The 19,397-nt window shown below is 46.9% G+C and overlaps 1 protein-coding gene across 6 annotated transcripts in view; it reads left to right on the top strand.

Annotated features, from left to right (window-relative positions):
- TRIO (trio Rho guanine nucleotide exchange factor) overlaps positions 1-19,397 on the top strand; it is a 337,805-nt gene that overhangs the window by 138,722 nt on the left and 179,686 nt on the right. For all 6 annotated transcript variants that reach the window (XR_014310227.1, XM_082725152.1, XM_082725151.1 and 3 more), the window contains exon 8: positions 7,228-7,359. Coding sequence is in view for 5 of the 6 variants with exons in the window: in XM_082725152.1 (XP_082581278.1) it covers positions 7,228-7,359 (132 nt within the window). In the remaining variant the exon portion in view is untranslated. The remainder of the gene's footprint in view (positions 1-7,227; positions 7,360-19,397) is intronic.

Below are 19,397 nucleotides of genomic sequence, written 5' to 3'. Positions count from 1 at the left end.
CGCAGCCCAATCCATGGACGACTTTGGTGTGACACCCACAGTGCTTAAGAACATGAGCTCTGAAGTCAGGCTGCTGTGAGCTGAAACCCCAGCTCTCTGACCGTGTGCTGTGCCATCTTCGGCAAGTTCCTTCGCCTCTCTGTTTCTTGGTTTTCTCATCTATAAAATGGAAATAAAAGTATGTACTTGAGAGGAATGTTTTCTCCTGTAAATGAGATAATTCCTGTGAGGTGGCCTGTGTGGTGCCTGGTGTACAGCGGGTACTAACCGTGGTAGCCACTGTCCTTTTTCCCTCCTCTCCCTTCTCCCCACTGTCCGTCCCCTTCCTCCTCTCCTCTTCTCCTCAGTACTGTCACCTTAGTATTCTAATACGACCCTCTGACAGCAAGTAACAATGCCTGAATATGAGGTTTTAAATATCAGAGGTTTGCTTTTCTCAGAAAATAAGATGTTGCAAAGTCTGGGGAACTGGAGCTGTACAGCGATGTCAGGCCAGGATCTGCTCTTTTCGGGCTGCCTTGGTCTTCCTGCCATGGCCACAGACATGCTGCCCCAGCCCCTGCACCTCGAGCACGGCACCCACTGTAGTCAGGGAAGCATTATTTTCAGAAGGTCCCTTGCCTCCATTCCCACTGGCCAGGAGTGGGGTGCAGGCCGTGCCCTAGCTCTAGGAAGGGTGGGCAAAGGTGGGTGTGGCTTTTTCGCCTCCACAGTGGTAGGCAGGCTCTGCTGGCCGGGGCTAGGGTTGGAGAGTGGCTTTTGGATAGGCCGCTTCCAGTGTCTTCTATTGATGAAGCTATTTGTTTGGATTCAGAGTTCATGTTGGCTTCATCTGCCGATGTTCTGGTCAGAATACTTGAAGAGGGAACATCTAATATGTGCCCGTAACACTCCCCACGCCTCTCCAGGCCCCCAGCGAGCTCACTTAAGCAAACACTCTGGAGTAGCGCGAAAGGAGTGCTTTGCTTATGACTCAGACTTCCTAGTGGGAAGTGTGCGGGGCAGGGAGATACCTCCTCAAGTGGCGGAGAAGCAACACAGGAACTTTGAGCCGCCAGGAAGACATACGGGGGAGAAGTAAGGGCTTGCCATAAGGGAGAAATACTGATTGGGGAGGATTTTCTGGTGTTGAGGGGAGACTACATTCATAGGGATCTGTACTGATGGTGCTAGGCAGGAAATGGTAGTTCTGTAATCTAGAAGCAGTCCCTGTTGAGGAGTGAGGCCGGGGAAGGTAAGATAAAGGTCCTAGCTTGCCCAGGGTTTAGACAAGTCAACAAGAGTGTTGCACAAGACCCTAATTAGCAGTGATCTCGACTCTAGAAACCTTTCAAGTGTGAAGCAAGAGAGGAAACTAAATGGAACAGGAAAAGAAAAAAATGATAGTAGCCTCACGTGAAAGCTGTGAAAGTTCCAATGTAGGATTTTTCACCTCCCTAAACTTAGGTATTTGATAGGCTTTATGATAACGAATAAATAAAAGCCCACAGAGAAAAACAAATTTCTTTTTTAAAAAGTAATAGGAAACCCCTTCAGCAGAAGCCCACAGCGCGCTCACCTGTGCTACTGGCCGTCGGCCAGAGGAGCATGCGGCATTGACCACATCATGGTGGGTGGGGGGATGTGCCGTCTGGTCCCTGCGCGTCCATCACCTGGAATGGTAACATGTTAGGGGCACAGCAACCCCTGGAAGTCAAAGTGTGCTCATTGGTAGTGGGCTCACGGAAGGTTCCGTGAAGATGATAGAGCAAATGTGAGACAGGGCAAGCTACGTGGGCGAATGACAGAGTCTGAGCCACAGTAACACACAGGGAAGAATCCTGTAAACATGATAGGATTCAGAATTGTAAGTAAGCCCCGAAGTTAATTGCTCTTCTAACTTGCTTGAGAATAATCTAGAAATGAGGGTGCCCTGGAGCATTTTTTTTTCCTCCAAAATTTTTATCCAAAATTTCAAAAGAGCATGGGGTGTTTTCATTTGGATAAGATGAATGACTGTAATTTATGGATATGAAAGAAACGAAACTAGATGAATGCATTATTGAACACAATTTTGTGGGATCCTTCGTAAAGTCTAACAGTGCTTGAGTCTCTGGAGAAGAAGCCAGAAGCCAGGTACAAGTGTAGGAACAGAGGGACCTGGTGTAGAGAGGCCCCAGGGTTTTTGATGGACCTCGACCAAGGCCTGCCCAGGCATCTGAAATGTACAGGTGGGGCGTTAGAACGTGTTCAGAGTGCCTTTAGTCTTGACTGGAAATGTAGTGGGAATCTTCCCCTTCACTGAACAGAAGTAAGATCCTTGAAATTCTAATGCATGAAGGAAGATCACATCTACTCAGTACTTGCCCTCTTCCCAGGAGAGAAATAGCTCAGCTTTGGTCTTTTGTTAAAGTGCTTTGCTTTCTAGTTAACGATGAAGCTGTTTTCATATGCTCACTAGGGAGAAGACCAGAAACTTGGACATCCTAAGTTAGGTTGCCATCTTGGCCACCTCTCTGAATCCCATCCAGATGTATCAGTGTGAAATGAAGTGTGATCAGGAAGGCCTGGAGCTCCACCGTGGGAGCCCATGGTTCATGTTTGATGGAAGGAAGCAGCTTCCCTGTAAGGAGTGCAGCTCCCAGCTGGGGCGACACATGCCCTGCCCTGCACAGCTGCGCTCCTCTGTCTCCTCTGTGGTCTCAGTGGGTGTTCTGGTGTTGGGCTTTGCTTGTGGTTTTATAAGCATAAATCTTGAGATGGAGACTAGCTGAGGGGAACATTGCCTTGGGCAGACGTCTCGGCCGTTCATTCGCTCTCAGGCTGCCCCCTCTGGGGATGCTCTGGGTGCCCCCAGAGTCTCCATTTGCAGGCTTGGAGACAGAGCTGTGGGGCTGGCGGTCTCACCGGTAAATGGTGTTCACTGCTTTTGGTCACATGGCCTGTCTGCTGGATGGCCTCTTGATAGGGAACTTTCATAGCTAATGTCACTAGAATTACATTTTTATGAAACCAGAGAAAGTGATTGATTTTACTATACCTTCACATCTCCCGTTTTTATTATTAAACAAAAATGATCTGGGGTGTGAGGGTGATCTGGCTATGACATCTGTCCCCTCACTGATCACCAGGGGAGATCTGGCTGGCGAGGCGGGTGTCCCCCTCCTCTGTCCCCGCTCCACGTGTGTCCCTCCCAAGGGCTGCTCGCTGCATCCAGGAGGGTGAGTGTTCCCGAAAGTGGATAGTCTTTGGTCAGGAGCATGCCAGTACCTGTGCTTTCCTGCTGGAACCCCCACACAGACCGTCAGGGTCCCTTTGTGGAAAGAAAGGAGGACAGTCAAACTTCGAGGTTCTGTGTGTGGCTGTCTGCCTTTCTGAAAAGGAAAAAAAAAACAACAAGGTCTAGAGCTGCATTCTCCAGTGTGGTAGCCAGTCACCACATGCCGCCATTGAAATTACTTAAAGTTTGTTAAAAGAATGTAAAAGTAAATTAAAATTCCATGCAGTGGCTGCTGGCTGCTGTACCGGACAGCACAGACAGACCTGCTGGAAGTTCTGCAAGTGCTGATAAAGATGTACCTTTACGTGAGCCTTAAATCTGATTACCTCACTTCATCTGTGAGTTTGAGAGCTCTGCAATTTGATAATAGCCAAAAATAAAGTGAGAGCCAGTATCTGTATAGTTCTTTAGAATTTACAGAGCTCTCTGACACAAATTGTCGTTTCTTCTTTAAATCTTTAAGCCCAGTGAAGTAGATGGGACCAGTGGTATTATTGTCCTTATATTGTGTTTGGGGAGTGATTTGCTTATGTTGGGACTTCTGTTGAGGTCTGTGACAGTCTTTTAGTTCCTAATGTAATAGAACACTCTTTATTCGGTTAATATCCTTATAAAACTTCACTTTCCATAAAAAGTTTTAGAAAAAACATTTATGGTAAACATCATCTATCCTAGTTATCCAGATAACTTTATCCTAAGTTAGGGTTGGAACTCGGAGGAAAATAATACTTCACTATTCCTTTTTGAATTTTTAAGGCAAATAATACACATGTAATTGGTCCCAGTTTAATGGTGTTTTACTTTATAAAAGTGTAGGCCTGACTTTTGGCTTGTGGACAAAAACAAAGATGCTCATGGAATAGAAAGGAATTGGAGTAATTATGCATAAAAATAAAAAGTTATTAAAGAGAACAGTTGTAACACACACGATCACCGGCATATTTTGCTTCAAACTGAGCCTGCCTCCTCCAAGTGACTGTGCTGATACTATCAGAGCTTCGCAGATGGGACAGGCTTCTCCCTCCTGTGCTCTTCACGCTCTTTAGAGAAGGGAGCCCATCTCCCTTGGCACAACCGGGAAAGAGGGCCTGCTGATGAGTACTCAAGGAGCAGAAATGATGAAGTATTAAGGAAAAGTAGTAAATTGTAAGTTACTTTACTCTAGGCAAATATAAAACTTCTAGGGTAATATTTTCTAGAAGTGAAAACAAAAGAAGAAATTAAAATAAGAACTCTGGCGTTTGAGTTCATATTTATATTAAACATGTATGTCTGTGTATATCTGTAATATTAAACTGGTGTTATTTTTCTCAAAGAAGAGAAAATCTCTCTAAACATTTGAAAAATTCCCATTCTGGGCAGTTTGTCTCTGTGTCTCCTAAATGAGCTAAGCACCTGCTCTCAGCTGTGCCCTGTCATGAGGCCTGCTGGGGCGGGGGTGGGGGGAGGTGGGCGGCGGGCGGCAGAGCAGGCCAGAGCGCTGAGCAGCTCCCACACTGGAAGCCCCCACTCTCAGCATATGGAGGGGAGTGGAATCAATGTTTATGGAAACAAACCTAATTAATGATTCGAGCTCTCCTGGTGAAGCTATGTCTATGTGTAGTAATTACTCTGCCCTCATCTGCTTGCCTCAGTTTTGCAAACTGACTGATCCAGACTTTTCAGCCTGTGTTCAGCTACACTTTAAAAAAGTCACCATTCTGCTGAGCCTCAGAGTTCCCAGTTCTGTAGCAGCTCCCGATTTGAATTCATGGAGAAGCATTGAATTCTCTTGCCCTTTCCTAGCTGGATACTGTGTGTTCACGTATTTAGGCATTTAAAGCATCAGAGGCTAAACTGGCTGCTCTGGTCTCCCTAGAGTACGGTAACCACCTCCTGCAACCGTCCTTTACGGAGTACGTACTCCCCTGGTGGTGTAGTCCCAGCCATATGTCTCAAGATGGTGATACGTGCCCAGCCTGGGGGTGGAGAGGGTGGAAGGCCGTAGAATGGTCCGAGAAGTTCAGGGAATGAACACACCGGGCTGCCCCCCTTGCCCATCCTCAGTGCACATTATCGTATTAACTGGCCCAGAGAGGTTCTACTCGATATAGGTACTTACTGGACTTTGCCACCAGGATGCCATTTCCTTGGGGAAGACCTATTAGATGGAGATGGCTGTCCTGTGGCGTGGGTTCGGACTCTTTGAGAAACCATTCAGGGCTTAGAGCTTGTACTCTGGGGTCTCCAGTTGCCATCTCGTAAACAAGAGACAAATTACACTGCACAAAAGCCCTGTGAAACCATGCCCAGGTTTATGTCTGTCACTGGGGTACTTGAGCCCAGTGCATTTAGGCGTGTGCAATCCCTTCTCCACAGTGGCTTCCTCATGGCACGCCATCCCTCTCTACGTATTTAGGACCTGGCTGTGTTTTTTCAGGTGAATATAATCAGTACCCTTTCTAGATATTTAAAGAAGTTATAAGTTACTTTTATTACAGGCATATATAAAACTTCTCGAATGTTTCTCTTTATTCATATTTGAGAAAGGTTTTCAATGATTGGTGTTTAATGCAGTCAGAGAAAAGGAGGGAAACCGAGATCACTCAGGCTCACCTGTTTGACATTTCTGGAATGCTCCACACAAGAAATCCCTAGAAATACGTGTGTGTCGTCCCACATGCAGGCATGCGGAGGGGAAAGGTATAAGGCAGCCTTGTTCCTACTTCTCCGGGCCTGCAGGTGTTCGGAGGGCGCCGTAGCGAGGATATCCCCGGCGCTCGTGGTGGCTGAAGCATCAGCTGCTATCACAGGACGCAGAATGCCCTGCGAATTCCTTTCAAGCCCTGAGGTCTGCATAGAGATATTTTTCCGAGCCAGTACGTTAATGATAAAAGGATTTTTATAAACAAATTATTACTTGAGTGACTTGCCTGTTTTAAGTTCCTAAAAAAAGTCATAAGTAACTGGTGGGTGATTCTCCTATGTATTTTAAGAGAATCCTAGCACGTTTCCTGTCTAGCAGTTCCTCACCCAATTTCGAATAATCACCCTCTGCATTCCTTGGTAAACGTAGAAAGATGCCAGGGAATTAGAGTAAGTGAGGTGAAGCTCAGGGAAACGTGTCCATGCCTACTTGGCTTAATTGAATTAGCATCTTTAATGGGGTCTTCTGCCGCTTGCCTTTGCCACTTACCTGCGGTGGGTACTGATAGGGTCTCCCTGGAAGTCTGGCAGTGATTTCTCCACTCGATGAATCCCAGGGCTGTGGCACTGGCAGGGGCCGAAAACTGAGGAGAGGTCGGAATGACAGTCCTCAGCCAGGACTGCAGCTGAGATGTTTCCCTTCTCGTTTATGTGCAAAGTGGGAAGGACCTCTGGGTCAGTCCACCACCTCCCTCAGCCTTCTCGTGGGCTCGGAGGGCACGGCGGAGGACTTTGGGTGGCCTTCGTTTGGGCCTGCTGCTCTTCCTGTGTTCAGGTAAACGATCTCAGATACTCGGGCTTCTGCTAGCATCTCCGTGTTAGAGGAAAGCGGGAAGGCTGGGTGGAGCTCCTGGCTGGGGCCGAGGCACAGGGCGGCCGGGCCTCCATGCCCCCCACAGCTCGTGGCGCAGGCTGGTTGGCATCAGTGGGTCAGAGGAGGGCTGGGGAGTTAACCAGGAGGCCCAAAACAGAACTCAGGGCGGGGTGGCCCCAGGCGTGCTGCTCCGTGTGGGCCTCCGAGTGACCTGGGGTTGTCATTTCAGACAGCAGGTCTTTGGGCCCAGCCCCGCTCCTGTTAGAATGTGAGCTCGGGGTGAAGTCCAGCTGTGGTCTGAGGGCTCACCTCAGTACTGGCTGCGGTGGAGACTCAACCCTGCTGCTTTCTTGGACTCTCTCTCAATGACCCTAATTTCAAAACCATGTTTAAAAAATATGTACTTCTCAATATAAATTGCCATTGATAGAAGTAATCTTTTTTTTTTTTTTTTTTTTAATCTTCCAAGTACATGAGCAACGTGGATTCGTGGTGTAAAGCCTGTGGTGAGGTAGACCTTCCCTCCGAGCTGCAGGATCTGGAGGACGCCATCCATCACCATCAGGGGATATATGAGCACATCACTCTTGCTTATTCCGAGGTGAGCCGGCAGTTCCACTTCGTTCAACTTGAGATGCGAGGCAACAGTCTTGTGTCCTCGTCCCAGGAGCTGGGGAGAAAGAAGACAGTTTTGTTTAGCCCAGACATGGCTTGTAGATTTTGTGTTAACATGCAGTTTGGTTGTGGCTTTTGAATGATGTGTGTGTCCTGGGACGGGATTGTGGGGCTCCTGTAAAACGGGGTGGCCGGCCATGAGCTCGTTTCCCCTGCCCCTGTGATGTTTGTGGATTTCCTCTGGAGTTGCTTATGTTTTCACCTGATAAAGTGAGATTCCAACTTTCTGGACTGCATGTACTTTAAAAATAGGTGTTTTCACCTCCTATTCCATCTAGTTGAACCCAGTTTAATTCCTGAATGAAACTTTGTAGAAGGAGGGAAACCTGATATTGCCTTGTGTTCTAGATCAAAAAAAACACACTGTCTTTAAAATTTTTTTTTTTTTTTTTAAGATTTGATTATTTGGGGGAGAAAGCACACAAGCAGTGGGAGGGACAGGGAGAGGGAATCTCAAGCCGACTCCCCTGCTGAGTGCAAAGCCCAATATTGGTCTCGATCTTATAATTCTGAGATCATGACCTAAGCCAAAACCAAGAGTGCTCAACCAACTAAGCCAGCCCGGCATCCCAAAAAACCACATACTGGTTGAAGCTACTAGCTGCTTTAGAAATCTAAGTATAGCATTTTTTTTTAAATTTTAATGTAAATTATTTCTTTACCGTGTCTTATTTTCTGCCCCCTTTCTCTGGGCATTTTTTTTTTTTTAAGTTGTTATTTATTTATTAGAAAGAGGTCGTACACACACAGCAGGAGCAGGGCAGAGGGAGAGGGAGAGAGAGAATCTGAAGCAGGTTCCACGCCCAGCACAGAGCCCGATGCGGGCTCGATCTCACTACCCTGAGATCATGACCTGAACTTAAACCAAGAGTTGGATGCTTAACCGACTGAGCCACCTATGCACCCCTGGGCCTGGCTTTTTTGTGAGGACTTTATGGGATCACTTATTGCATGTTCACAACTCTGGGGCATGTGTCCTTGTTGGCTGTGCTGTTACAAATGAGGAGACCGAGGCTCAGAGATCAAGCGACTTGTGCCAGGTCAGCCCCTGGAAGCGGTGGAGCAGAGACACGAGCCCGGGCAGGCCGACTCCATGCTCCCAGCCGCCACCCTGCTGCCTCCACCTGCCCTCACATGCTGGGCACAGCTGGTGCAGAGAGCCTGACGTGTGCCCGCCATCATCCATGGTGTGGTCATCAGGCCGGTGAGACCAGTCTGCCTTTCTGACTCCGGTTAAATTCCCAGAGGGGGGTGCGGGTGCGTGCTTGTCTTCAGCGAGGTGTCCCCCGCTCTCCCTTCATCATGGGCGTCTGCAGCCGTGTATGCAGAGATGAAAGATCGCCGGAGACTCGAGTAAGAAATACGCAAAACCCTGTAGAGGGCAGGGCACAGAGAGGATGCTCGGTTTACCCATGTCTTCTTTGACCAGAACTCCCGACACTGGTCAGAATCACAGGGAAGAAACTGGCCATCGGCTTTTCAGTCTGGCACTTCCTGCTTCACCAAGTGGCTGCCAGTCTCCTGTCCTTGGGCCCTGGTCTCCTGATCCCTTAGCATCCTTGGGTGAATTGAACAGATGTACGGAATGGTTGTGATATTTGCTTCAGAATGTGGTCATACCTCCTGCCCTGAAGGTTAAAATCTACATGATTATTTCCCTGGCTACCTTTATTTTTTTTTTAATTGTTTTTATTAACATATAATGTAGTATTTGCCCCAGGGGTACAGGTCTGTATATCATCAGGCTCACAGATTTCACCGCACTCACCATAGCACATAGCCTCCCCTATATCCATAACCCAACCACCCTATCCCTACCTCCCCACCCCCAGCAACCCTCAGTTTGTTTTGTGAGCTTAAGAGTCTCTTATGGTTTTTCTCCCTCCCGATCCCATCTTGTTTCATTTTTTTCTAGCTACCTTTTTATCCAAAAGATCTCCCACTCGTGTGTGTGTGTGTGTGTGTGTGTGTGTGAGTATTGCTTTATTTTGTCCCTGGAATTTAAAAGGAGTCCTTCATATTATGCTTCTTAATTTTGTACCCAACCCAATGTACTTTAGTTAATTTAATAATCTAATTTATCAGGAACTATATAAATATTAGTGATAGCCTTCTTAATTTTGTGTGCTTGCTTATTTATTTATTTAATTTTTAGAGTAGAAAGGAGGAGCAGAGGGAAGGGGAAAGAGAGACTCTTAAACAGGTTCCATGCCCAGTGTGGAGCCAGATGTGGGGCTCGATTGCACGACCCCAAAATCATGACCTGAGCTGAAATCAGGAGTCAGATACTCAACCAACTGAGCCTCCCAGGTGTCCAGTGATAGCTTTTTTTTTCTTTTCTTTTTTTAAGATTTTATTTATTTGACAGAGAGAGATCACAAGTAGACAGAGAGGCAGGTAGGGAGCCGGGGAATTATGCTCTCTGCTGAGCAGAGAGCCTGATGTAGGGCTTGATCCCAGGACCCTGAGATCATGGCCTGAGCTGAAGGCAGAGGCTTAGCCCACTGAGCCACCTAGGCTCCCCGAGTGATAGTTTTTTTAAATAGTAAAATTGAAAGTTGAACAGATCTATAATTTTTTTCATTGCGTTAGTTCTTGAGGATTATTGTGAGTTCCAAAAAAAAAAATACTAATTTCTTTCTCCCTAGCATACCATCTCAAGGCATTGTCTGATTTTTGACCTGTAATCAGGAAAGTGAGTGTTTCCCGCCATGTAACTGGGCTTTCACTCATCTACATATTAGTGATTTTCTTGGGAACTGTGTTTGGATTGCTCTGATAGGTTACAGACCCCTGTGGGGCTGAATAGTTCGCTATTAAGGTGCTTTGTAACCAGGCTCCGGTCTTAGAGGACACAACTTAATGTTGGAGTCAGCCTGACCTGACCAGTGTCATTCTCTGGTTACCTTGGCCAGTTCAGTCTGCCTGGTGCCCTTGTGCTTCTGGCAAAGTACATGATTCTGGCACACTGCCTTCTGTAGGAATGGGGCATCTTGACGTGGGCGCTTCTTTTTACCTACTGTACAGTTTCATGGGAGTTTGTCTTGGTACAAAGTCTTAAATAATTTGATGGCAAGTAAACTGCTTTTCAGGCTGAGGGATTAAACCACAATTTTTCGCCTAAAAACATGTTTGCAGCTGAGCTATAAACTCAAGGAAACAGTAACTTCCCGTGAAATGAACAGAAAAGCCTTCCAATAGAACAGAACAAACTTTTTTCTTTTTAATTAGTGTTTGAAATAGTTTCAGGCTATAGAAGAGTGTTAGAATGGAACAGAGAGCTCCCATGTTCTCTTACCCAGATTTCTCAGTTTTTCACATTTTCCCCCATTTGTTCCATCACTCCTCCCCTCCCTGCTCTCTGGAGTAGGCAAACGAGCTATGTGGCAACAAAGCCGTCCTTCCCCCAGACCCAGGGCTGTTTCCCAGGATGCTGTCAACAGCATGTGTCACACTTGGTGGACTCATCTCATTGGGTTCGTTTTACGGTGGAGCATTGTTTAGTCTTTGTGACAGGGTTCGGGAACAAAGCACCTTCGGTCTCTAGGATGACCCTCAGCCTCCTGCCCACCCAGGCAGTTTTCTTCCTGTGCTGATAAAAGCCCAGTGTCCCAGCAGGGTCACAGGATGCTGACCCCTCTTGCGCCACTGGTGTTGTTGACCTTAACCCCTCGGTGAGGTTGGTGTCTGCAAGGTTTCTCCGGTGCAAAGTAGTCATTAAAAAGATTTGGTGTTGAAGAGCATTTTGTGGGAGATACACTGACCAGTGTTTCTCATCAGACTGCACCTGCCTCTGCCCCTCTAAGCTACCACTGCTGAGGCCGCCTGGTGGCCAGTGTTCCTCCTCCACTTACTATGTGCTCTGCTACTGTGAGAAAGAACTGTATTGTCTTTCTTTCCTACTTAATCATCATTTCAGTGTGAACGTATGGTATGTTTATTGGGGTTATAATCCGATACTCTATTTTGATGCGTAAACTGTCCTCATTTAGGGAGCAGGAGCCCCTTTTTGTGTGTGATTTTGGGTCAGCTTTTGGTTTTTCTAATGCCCTTACCATTATTGGAGCACACCCTTACTTTCCGGTAGAACGTTCTCAGGCTCACTCCGTTCTTTCCGGGCCTCATCCCTGGGACCCACCATCTCACTGAGGAGCTGTAGGAGTTGGGCTGTGTGGGATTTAGAGACTAAGATGGGGGCGCTCGGGAGCGCCTGTTTGCTTGTGGGGCGTCTGTGCACAGTTGGGAAACCCTTGCGCACGGCTGTGTCCCTGCACTCCCTTGCACGCTCGTGCCCACCCCACCCGGGACTGCTGCTGGATCGCACCGCGTCTGTGGTCAGGACCTGCATGTCCATACCGGTGCTTCCGTCCCTAATCCAGCGCGGTGGGGCTCTTTCCAGCCTTTCCCTTTCTGTGTTTACAAATTCCTTCTCAGACCACGGGAAGCCGGGCTCCCTTTACCCCCAGATGTATTCGCCGATTGTTCAGGGAGCGTATTTTCTCCATCCGCCCCATCTTCTAGCCACTTGGTCTGCGTTCTCTGTATGTGTCTGCCCCCTCCCGACTCCTCGGGGCCTTAGAAGGCCTTGCAGGGGACACCTGTGTTGGCGCCCCCACCTCCCCGCCTAGACCCTGGGAGCCATTTCCTCTACGCCAGGAGGGAGGGAGCGGAGAGGAAAGGAAGCACTCCTTTTGATTTTGAAGTGATGTTTCCTCTCCTGAATCAGTGGCGTTCTAACTGCAGGGTGCCACGCTTCGGAGATGCAGAGTCGCTGTCCGTGTTTAAGGGATGTTCGTACCGGTGGGGGTCCCTGCCGCGAGGCTTGCCCACCCCACGCCGGAGCCGGTCCTCACCCTGGTTTGAAGGGTTGCGGTCCCCCCAGGAGGCTGTCCTCCCAGGGCCACTCTGAGACCCTGCATGGGCGCGGGCTCCTCGAGGGGCAGGGTCGCGGAGAGCGGGACTTCACCCTTCCCTTCTCTTCTCCTCTCACGTTCCCCTTCTCCTCCCGTAACTTTTTTCTTTAAACTATGTCTGCAGTTTCCATTCTCTGGTGACACCGGTTTGCTGTGGGAAATCTTCCCAGCTTTTTTTTTTTCCAAGTCGCAAACCCCTGCTTCTCGGTGTTGCCACGAGCCCCGGCCCGTGGTGTTGCTGTTTGTGATTCGGCAGCGAGAGCGTGCTTCTGCTCCGTAGACTTGCACTTGCTTCCCCTTGCCAGGGTCGGGGCTAATCCGGCTGCTTCACAGGAGAGTGAAGCAACAGACTCGTCTGGGGAAGCTATACTTTCAGAAACAGCATGTAGAGCATCATTTTTAACACTGTTTTTGAGCAAACAAACTCATCAGCCACTTTCCCCACAAACTAAATTCCTGCGGAGGACTTTTAGCTCAGGAAGCCCGCGTGGCCCCACACGCGAAACACGGCGTGCCAGAGTCAGGCGGGTGTGTCCGCACACCTGCCCACGGTCCTCGCCGCTGCAGCCACGGCCACCGAGTCCTGGAGCGGGAGGACGGGAGGTGGCACGGCGGCCCGGGCTGCTCTGATCTGCAGTGACGTCAGGGTTTCGTTTCTGTACCAGCTTCTCCGTGTAGCAGATGTGCCGGCGACATCCTGCGCAGCTCTGGAGGTGACTGGTTCGCTGCCCATGAAGCCTGTCGGCCTCCTTCTGTGAGGCACTGCGTGCGTGGGTGACGGCACGATTAGTGTCCGCGGCATGTAAGGAAAGCAGCAAACTGAGTCACGTGGATAGTCCGCTCACTAAAACCCCTCGTCTTTGGTGTACGTGGAAGCTCGGTGGCCTTGCCGTACAGGAACTTCTGTAAACCGCTCGTTCCAAAGCCTCATTAAGTAATGCAGCGTTGCTCTTGCTCAGGGGCTGGGGTCAGCGTTTGGCGCGGTATCAGAGGTGCCAGACCATGCAGCAATCTCTGCACACCCGTAACCTGGAAGCCGTGCAAGGGCTTGAAATAGGAAAGAGTAGAAAATGGCGGGCCCAGGTGGAATCTGCCACATAGCCAGTTCTCCGCATGGACCTGATGTAACTAACTGGGCTGCTGCAGCCGTTTCCTGTTTCCATCTTCTCTTGGTTTTACCTTTCGGAGAATCCCAGGGAGAGGGAGCAGAGAGTCAGACATGGTTGGAGGATCTGGTTGTGAGTAAGAAACCTAATAGCAGAAAGATCAAGAAACCTACCACTAGAGAACTTGGCCGGGAAAAAGAACCATCATCAGAGGGGAGCCAGGAAATCTGAAGGCAAGAATGTTGCTTTTCTCTCCGGGTAGCCTCCCTGATGCGTGGGAAAGTGCTGCTGCCAGGTCAGCGCCTTCCAGAACGTCATTGGCCTCTGTTATTGGTAGGACCTTCTTAGTGTAGCTGTCTTCTGCCAGGTTTAACCTCCTAATCCAGGGAGGAGGTGTTCCTGTTGGGCTGAGGACCATCGACCACAGCTTCAGAACGTGCGGACTCATCGTCACTCCTTCCTGTCACATTAGAACTTGGATTTCAGAATCATTTCAGCACGAGCTAGAAAGGCTAGTGGTGGCCGTGGAGCCACTCCCAGGCTTCGCGTGGAGGGGTGTGCTCTGCAGGCCAAGCCCTGCCAAAAAAAAAAAAAAAAAGTCAAAACAAATTGTGGTGGTTTGAGTTGATGCAAATGGTGCAACTTGTTTCCTGAAAGTTTCTAAGAAGGACTGGTGTTTCTTCACTGCATGCTAAGTGTCGTCATTTCTCATCATGCCTTTATATATTTTGTGTGTTTTGCTTGCTTGTTTGGGTTCTATCTGGGGACTAACATTCCCTAGCACCTTCAGGTCTGCACCGCCACATTTGGACCTAATTGACGTATTGTAGGTCATATGTGGTCTTTGGGAGGTGGCAGTTTTTGCAGCCCTAAGCAATAATGTCCAGGTGCTATTCCCTTTCCGTAGATCAGAGCAGCCTTCTTACTTTGTGCACGTGAGGAAGACTCCTGGTGGAGTCTCTTAGCTCTAATCTGATTTACAGGAAATGTGGAGCACCACATTGATTTACAGGAAATGTGGAGTACCCGAAGTAAGAATAGGCAGGTCTCTGTGGGGTGCGGTGGAACACACAGGAATCCAGAGATCCCCAATTTTACAAATCTTATGTGGAGTTTGATTAAAAGCAAATACTCAAGGGGTGTCTGGGTGGCTTGGTTGGTTAAGTGCCTGCCTTTGGTGCAGGTCATAATCTCCGGGTCCTGGGATCGAGCCCCGTGTTGGGCTCCCTCTTTAGCAGGGAGCCTGCTTCCTTCCTTCTTGCTCTGCCTCTCTCCTTGTGCTTGCTCTCTCTCTCAAATAAATACAATCTTAAAAAAAAAAAAAAGAAAAAAAAAGAAAAGAAATTCGAGGATCAGACCATTATTCTGGATTTTTAACACTTAAGAATTTTCATTTGTCCTAACTGATTTAGTTACTAGAACATATTAGTTCATACACCTATAGAACATTATTAGTCTTTGTAAAATGCAATTTGCAGTATCTGTGAAGTCCTCGAGCACTGTATTCCAAGCAAAACAAAGAGCAGAACCTGAAAAAAATGGGTTAGTTTGATTTCTTCAAAAATTCTAGAAGTCCTGTTCTTTGTTAATAAAGGTTGATCTTTTTCTTGCGCTATTATCCCTTTGTGGGACAGGGTTGAACTGCCTGAAAGCTAGAAAATTATTTTTAGACAAAACATATAACTTCAGTAAATTAACTCACCTGGTTCAATGATTAAGAAATCTAGAACTGCCTCACATATTATAAATGTAGCCTATTTGTTTCAGTACTTAAACTATATAGTAATATTTTGGCTGCTGTATACTTTAGAGTGTCTTTCATTATTTCTCTTCTGGTTATTTTGTACCATTTAAAAATCTTTATTTCTTTGCTATAGAATGGTAGCCTTCATAAATATGTAGCATATTTTTTCCTTACGTAATACTACTGTACTAATGAAGGCAGACGTTTTACTGCAAGTCACTAAAATAGAAGTGATATCCTTTATGGGCTTGCATAGCTTCTTTTCAATTGACACATCTACAAAAGCTGTACTGAGTGGGGCGTCTGGTTGGCTCGGTTGGTTAAGCATCTGTCTTTGGCTCAGGCCATGATCTCAGGGTCCTAGGATTAGCCCCACGTTGAGCACTACCTTGGGCTCCCTGCTCAGCGGGGATCCTGCTTCTCCCTCTGCCCCACCCTCCCACTGGTCGTGTTCTTTCTCTCTTGCGCATGCTCTCTCCCGAATAAGTAGATAATAAGATCTTTGAAACAAAAATGAAAAAAAAAAAAGCTGCACAGGGACAGAATTGTGTCTGAAAAGTCTGTTGGAGAAATGCTACAGTGAGCATGTGCCCGAGTCGCGCGCTGTGTGCGTCTGGTCTCAGTGGGCGTAAATGATGTTCTCTTGCCTGGAATTCGTCTGCCACTGACAGCACCAGCGGTCACACTGACACTGGCACCTCAGTCCCTGCCTAGGAATTCCCAGAAGGCGGGGTTCTACTTGTAAGTTGTCTTATGTTGAGGTATTTGTGCGTTCACGTTCTGTGTGTGAACTCAGCTGTTTCCCACCACCCATCCGTCATGAGCCAGCGTGTTCTTCTAAACCCGATAATGGTATCTGCTCCAGAGCACTGCTACGTATTGTAGAGACCCCCAAGGGAAGACAGATTCATTGGAATATTCTTGCTCGGATTATTTATTTATTCATAGTAGAACATTTATGGTGTCTCCCGAATGCCTGAGGGCACCTGCTGAGGCCTGAGAATTTTGTATTTCTAGTGTATGTTGTAAAACAGTGGCTTAAGATAAGGTTGCTTTCTGCCAGTGTAGAAGTCCCAAGGCTGGCATTCAGGGCTGGTGCAGTAGCTCTGTTAGTAAGAGATCTCTGGATACAGTTGTCTTTTGCCCTTTTAGCAGGGAGGCTGCCATTCTTAAGGCTGCCTCAGCGGTATTAATAGCTGCCAAAGCTCCATTCGTCTCCACCAAGTTCTTGGGAGCAGGGAGGGGAAAGAGGCAAGAGGGGCTGAGCATACACCACCCCCAAATGTCTTTCCTGGAAGCCCCCTCGACATTTTTTATTTCTGTGTGTTGGCTACTCTTGCTTGTAAGTGAGGTTGGGAAATGCAATTTTATACTGGGCAATTGCCAACCCTGGCGATCAGGGTTTGGCTGTCAAGGAGGGGCCAGTGGACTTCGATGAGGTAACTGCCTCCTCTGCCATACCTCTGATCTATATCCTTCTAATACATATTCACCAAATTGTATGCTCTGTAGGTTTCTTGACTTATGTTTGTTATAAGGAGTAAAACTTAGAGGAAATATTTCTAGGAATTCTTACTAGGCTCTATAGAATGTGAAGTGTGTGACTTGGACACTGATTTCTTTTTTTTTTTTTTTTTAAAGATTTTATTTATTTATTTGACACAGAGATCACAAGTAGGCAGAGAGAGAGGGAGAGAGGAAAGCAGGCTCCCTGCTGAGCAGAGAGCCCGATGCGGGGCTTGATTCCAGGACCCTGGGATCATGACCTGAGCTGAAGGCAGAGGCTTTAATCCTTTGAGACACCCAGGCACTCCAGGGCACTGATTTTCAATCCTAAGAGAAGCTACACCCCTCAATGATTAACAAAACATTTTCTGATGCCTGCTATAAAAAATTGTATGAATAATCTATCTTCACCTAAAATTTATGTGTGTACACATATGTAAATCACATATGCTACAGTATAAATTAGAGACAAAGGTGATTTATAATAAAATGTGTTCCTATAAATGCCTAAGGACATGCACAATAGAAGGAAAAAATAGGTATTAAGATCTTTATCTACATTGGCCATAGATCAAAAAACCATTGCGAATATAGCAAGTGCAGATTGGACATGAGTTATATTGGTGACTCCGATAGAGAGAATGGCATTATCGTGCTGCTAATTTGAAATGGTAAGCAGCTCTTACAAATTTCAAAAGAAAACCAGGCACTGCCTTGCTTTGATGAACATGGTAATCACATTCCTGGAAAAATCAGTGTATGTTAGAGTAGCCAAAAAAAAAAAAAAAAAAGAAGAAGTAGAAGGAAGGACCTACACGCGTATATGCTAAATAGAGCCCAGCTCAGACAGTTGAGCAGGAAAGATCTTCATTTCGAGGTAATATCCTGGCTCTCTGGATCCTTTCCCACGAGTCCCTTCCCAGATCCATCACGGTGCGCCCCTCTCCACATCCCTCTCCACTGTATAGAAAATGCCCATGTGAGTTTCAGTGACTCCTGCGGAAAGCTCTCTGCTTTAGAACAGCTCTCTGTTTTCAGTATTTTTGTTGTTACACATGCCTGATACTGAGTGGTTTAGTTGGTTCTTTTTCCCCTGTTTTCTTTGGTTCTGTCACCTTGGCTGTTTCTGGTGACGTTTGCTGTCTTGGCGTGTTTGATCAGTTTTAATCTAGGAAGGCTGACAACCAGCCTTTGTGGGGAACAGTCAGCACTTCCCACGGAGGTCTCAGAATTAGGTCTTAGAAATCAGACACATTCCATTCCAGCATGACTGGAGGTTGTAAGACCCTGGAAGGCTCTTCCATGGGCTCCTGGCTGCTACCGGCTTCCTGTGTCGGTGTGTTCTGTTCCCTTCCTCCTCCCGCTCCTGCGGGTTTGCCTCTGAACCCTGCTTGTGTCTGTCCGCAAGGCTCCCATTTGCTCCTCCTTTCCATAGAAACCCAGTGAGGTTTCCAGACTCAGCAGTATCTGAGCACAGGGATGAAGGTGAGGGCTGACACAAGAAGCCCCCAGATCACAGCCTCCTACATTGTAGGCCACGTAGCTTTTCTGTTGTCTGATGTCATATTTTTTTTCTACCGCATCTGGCATGGTCCTTTATAAATCTGAAGCAGCACTTAAATATGAAAAATACGTAGTGCTTTTCTTTCCATTTTCCATTTTTATCTTTTGCTTATTTCTTTGGCTACTGTGAATGCTTTTATTTCAATGTAATTTGGGAGTTAGCTGCCAGAGTATAGAAATAATACTGAAATCTGTTTTAAAAAATGATGGCATTTTGGGGCACCTGGGTGGCTCAGTGTGTTAAAGCCTCTGCCTTTCGGCTCAGGTCATGATCCCAGGGTCCTGGGAGGCCATCAGGCTCTTTGCTCAGCAGGGAAGCCTGCTTCCCTTCCTCTCTCTCTGCCTGCCTCTGCCTACTTGTGATGTCTGTCAAATAAATAAAGTCTTTAAAAAAAAAGGATACTTTAAAAAAATAATAAAAAATGATGGCATTTTAATTAAAATTTCTTTAAGTTCATGAATGAAGTAATGACACTTTATTTTTTTTTTTTTTAAGATTTTATTTATTTATTTGGCAGACAGAGATGCAGGTGCAGGGCTCAGTCCCAGGACCCTGAGATCATGACCTGAGCCGAAGGCAGAGGCTTTAACCCACTGAGCCACCCAGGCGCCCCTAAAATGACACTTTAAAATTTTTATCCTGTGAGGTAAAATTGCTATCCAACTACATCAGAAAGTTTAAGTACAGATTCTTTGCCAAGGGCTAGATAGTATTTTTTTAACTGAAGTTTTGAGATTCAGTGTTAAAACTGCTCCACTGTGATTGTTTAATTCTAACAATATCTCCAGAGAAAATTATTACATTTGAATTTTAATTTGCAGATAACTCAGCAATGTAATTATATTAACTGACATGTGCCACTTAAGGCAAAATATGGTGTTTATTCAGTACGAATGGCATCAACTATCATGTATGAAAGTGAACATTCTTTTAACTCCGTGTTCGACCACATTTGGTCCTGTGGCATCACTGGAGAACTGAGGGGTTTGTTTTAAATTTTATTTTGTTCTTTATAAAATACATCTTTGAGTAAAACTACAGTTATATTTGTGTATGAGTGTGAGTGGTGTGTGTGCGCGCGCACATGTCTCCGCACGCACTGCCCGGGTCACGGCCTGGGTAAAGCGGCGG

This window comes from Mustela nivalis, assembly GCF_964662115.1.
Source record: "Mustela nivalis genome assembly, chromosome: 3".
NCBI classification, from domain to species: Eukaryota; Metazoa; Chordata; class Mammalia; order Carnivora; family Mustelidae; genus Mustela; species Mustela nivalis.
The sequence above is the reverse complement of the archived record's forward strand: the minus strand, read 5'-3'. Positions and strand labels throughout refer to the sequence as shown.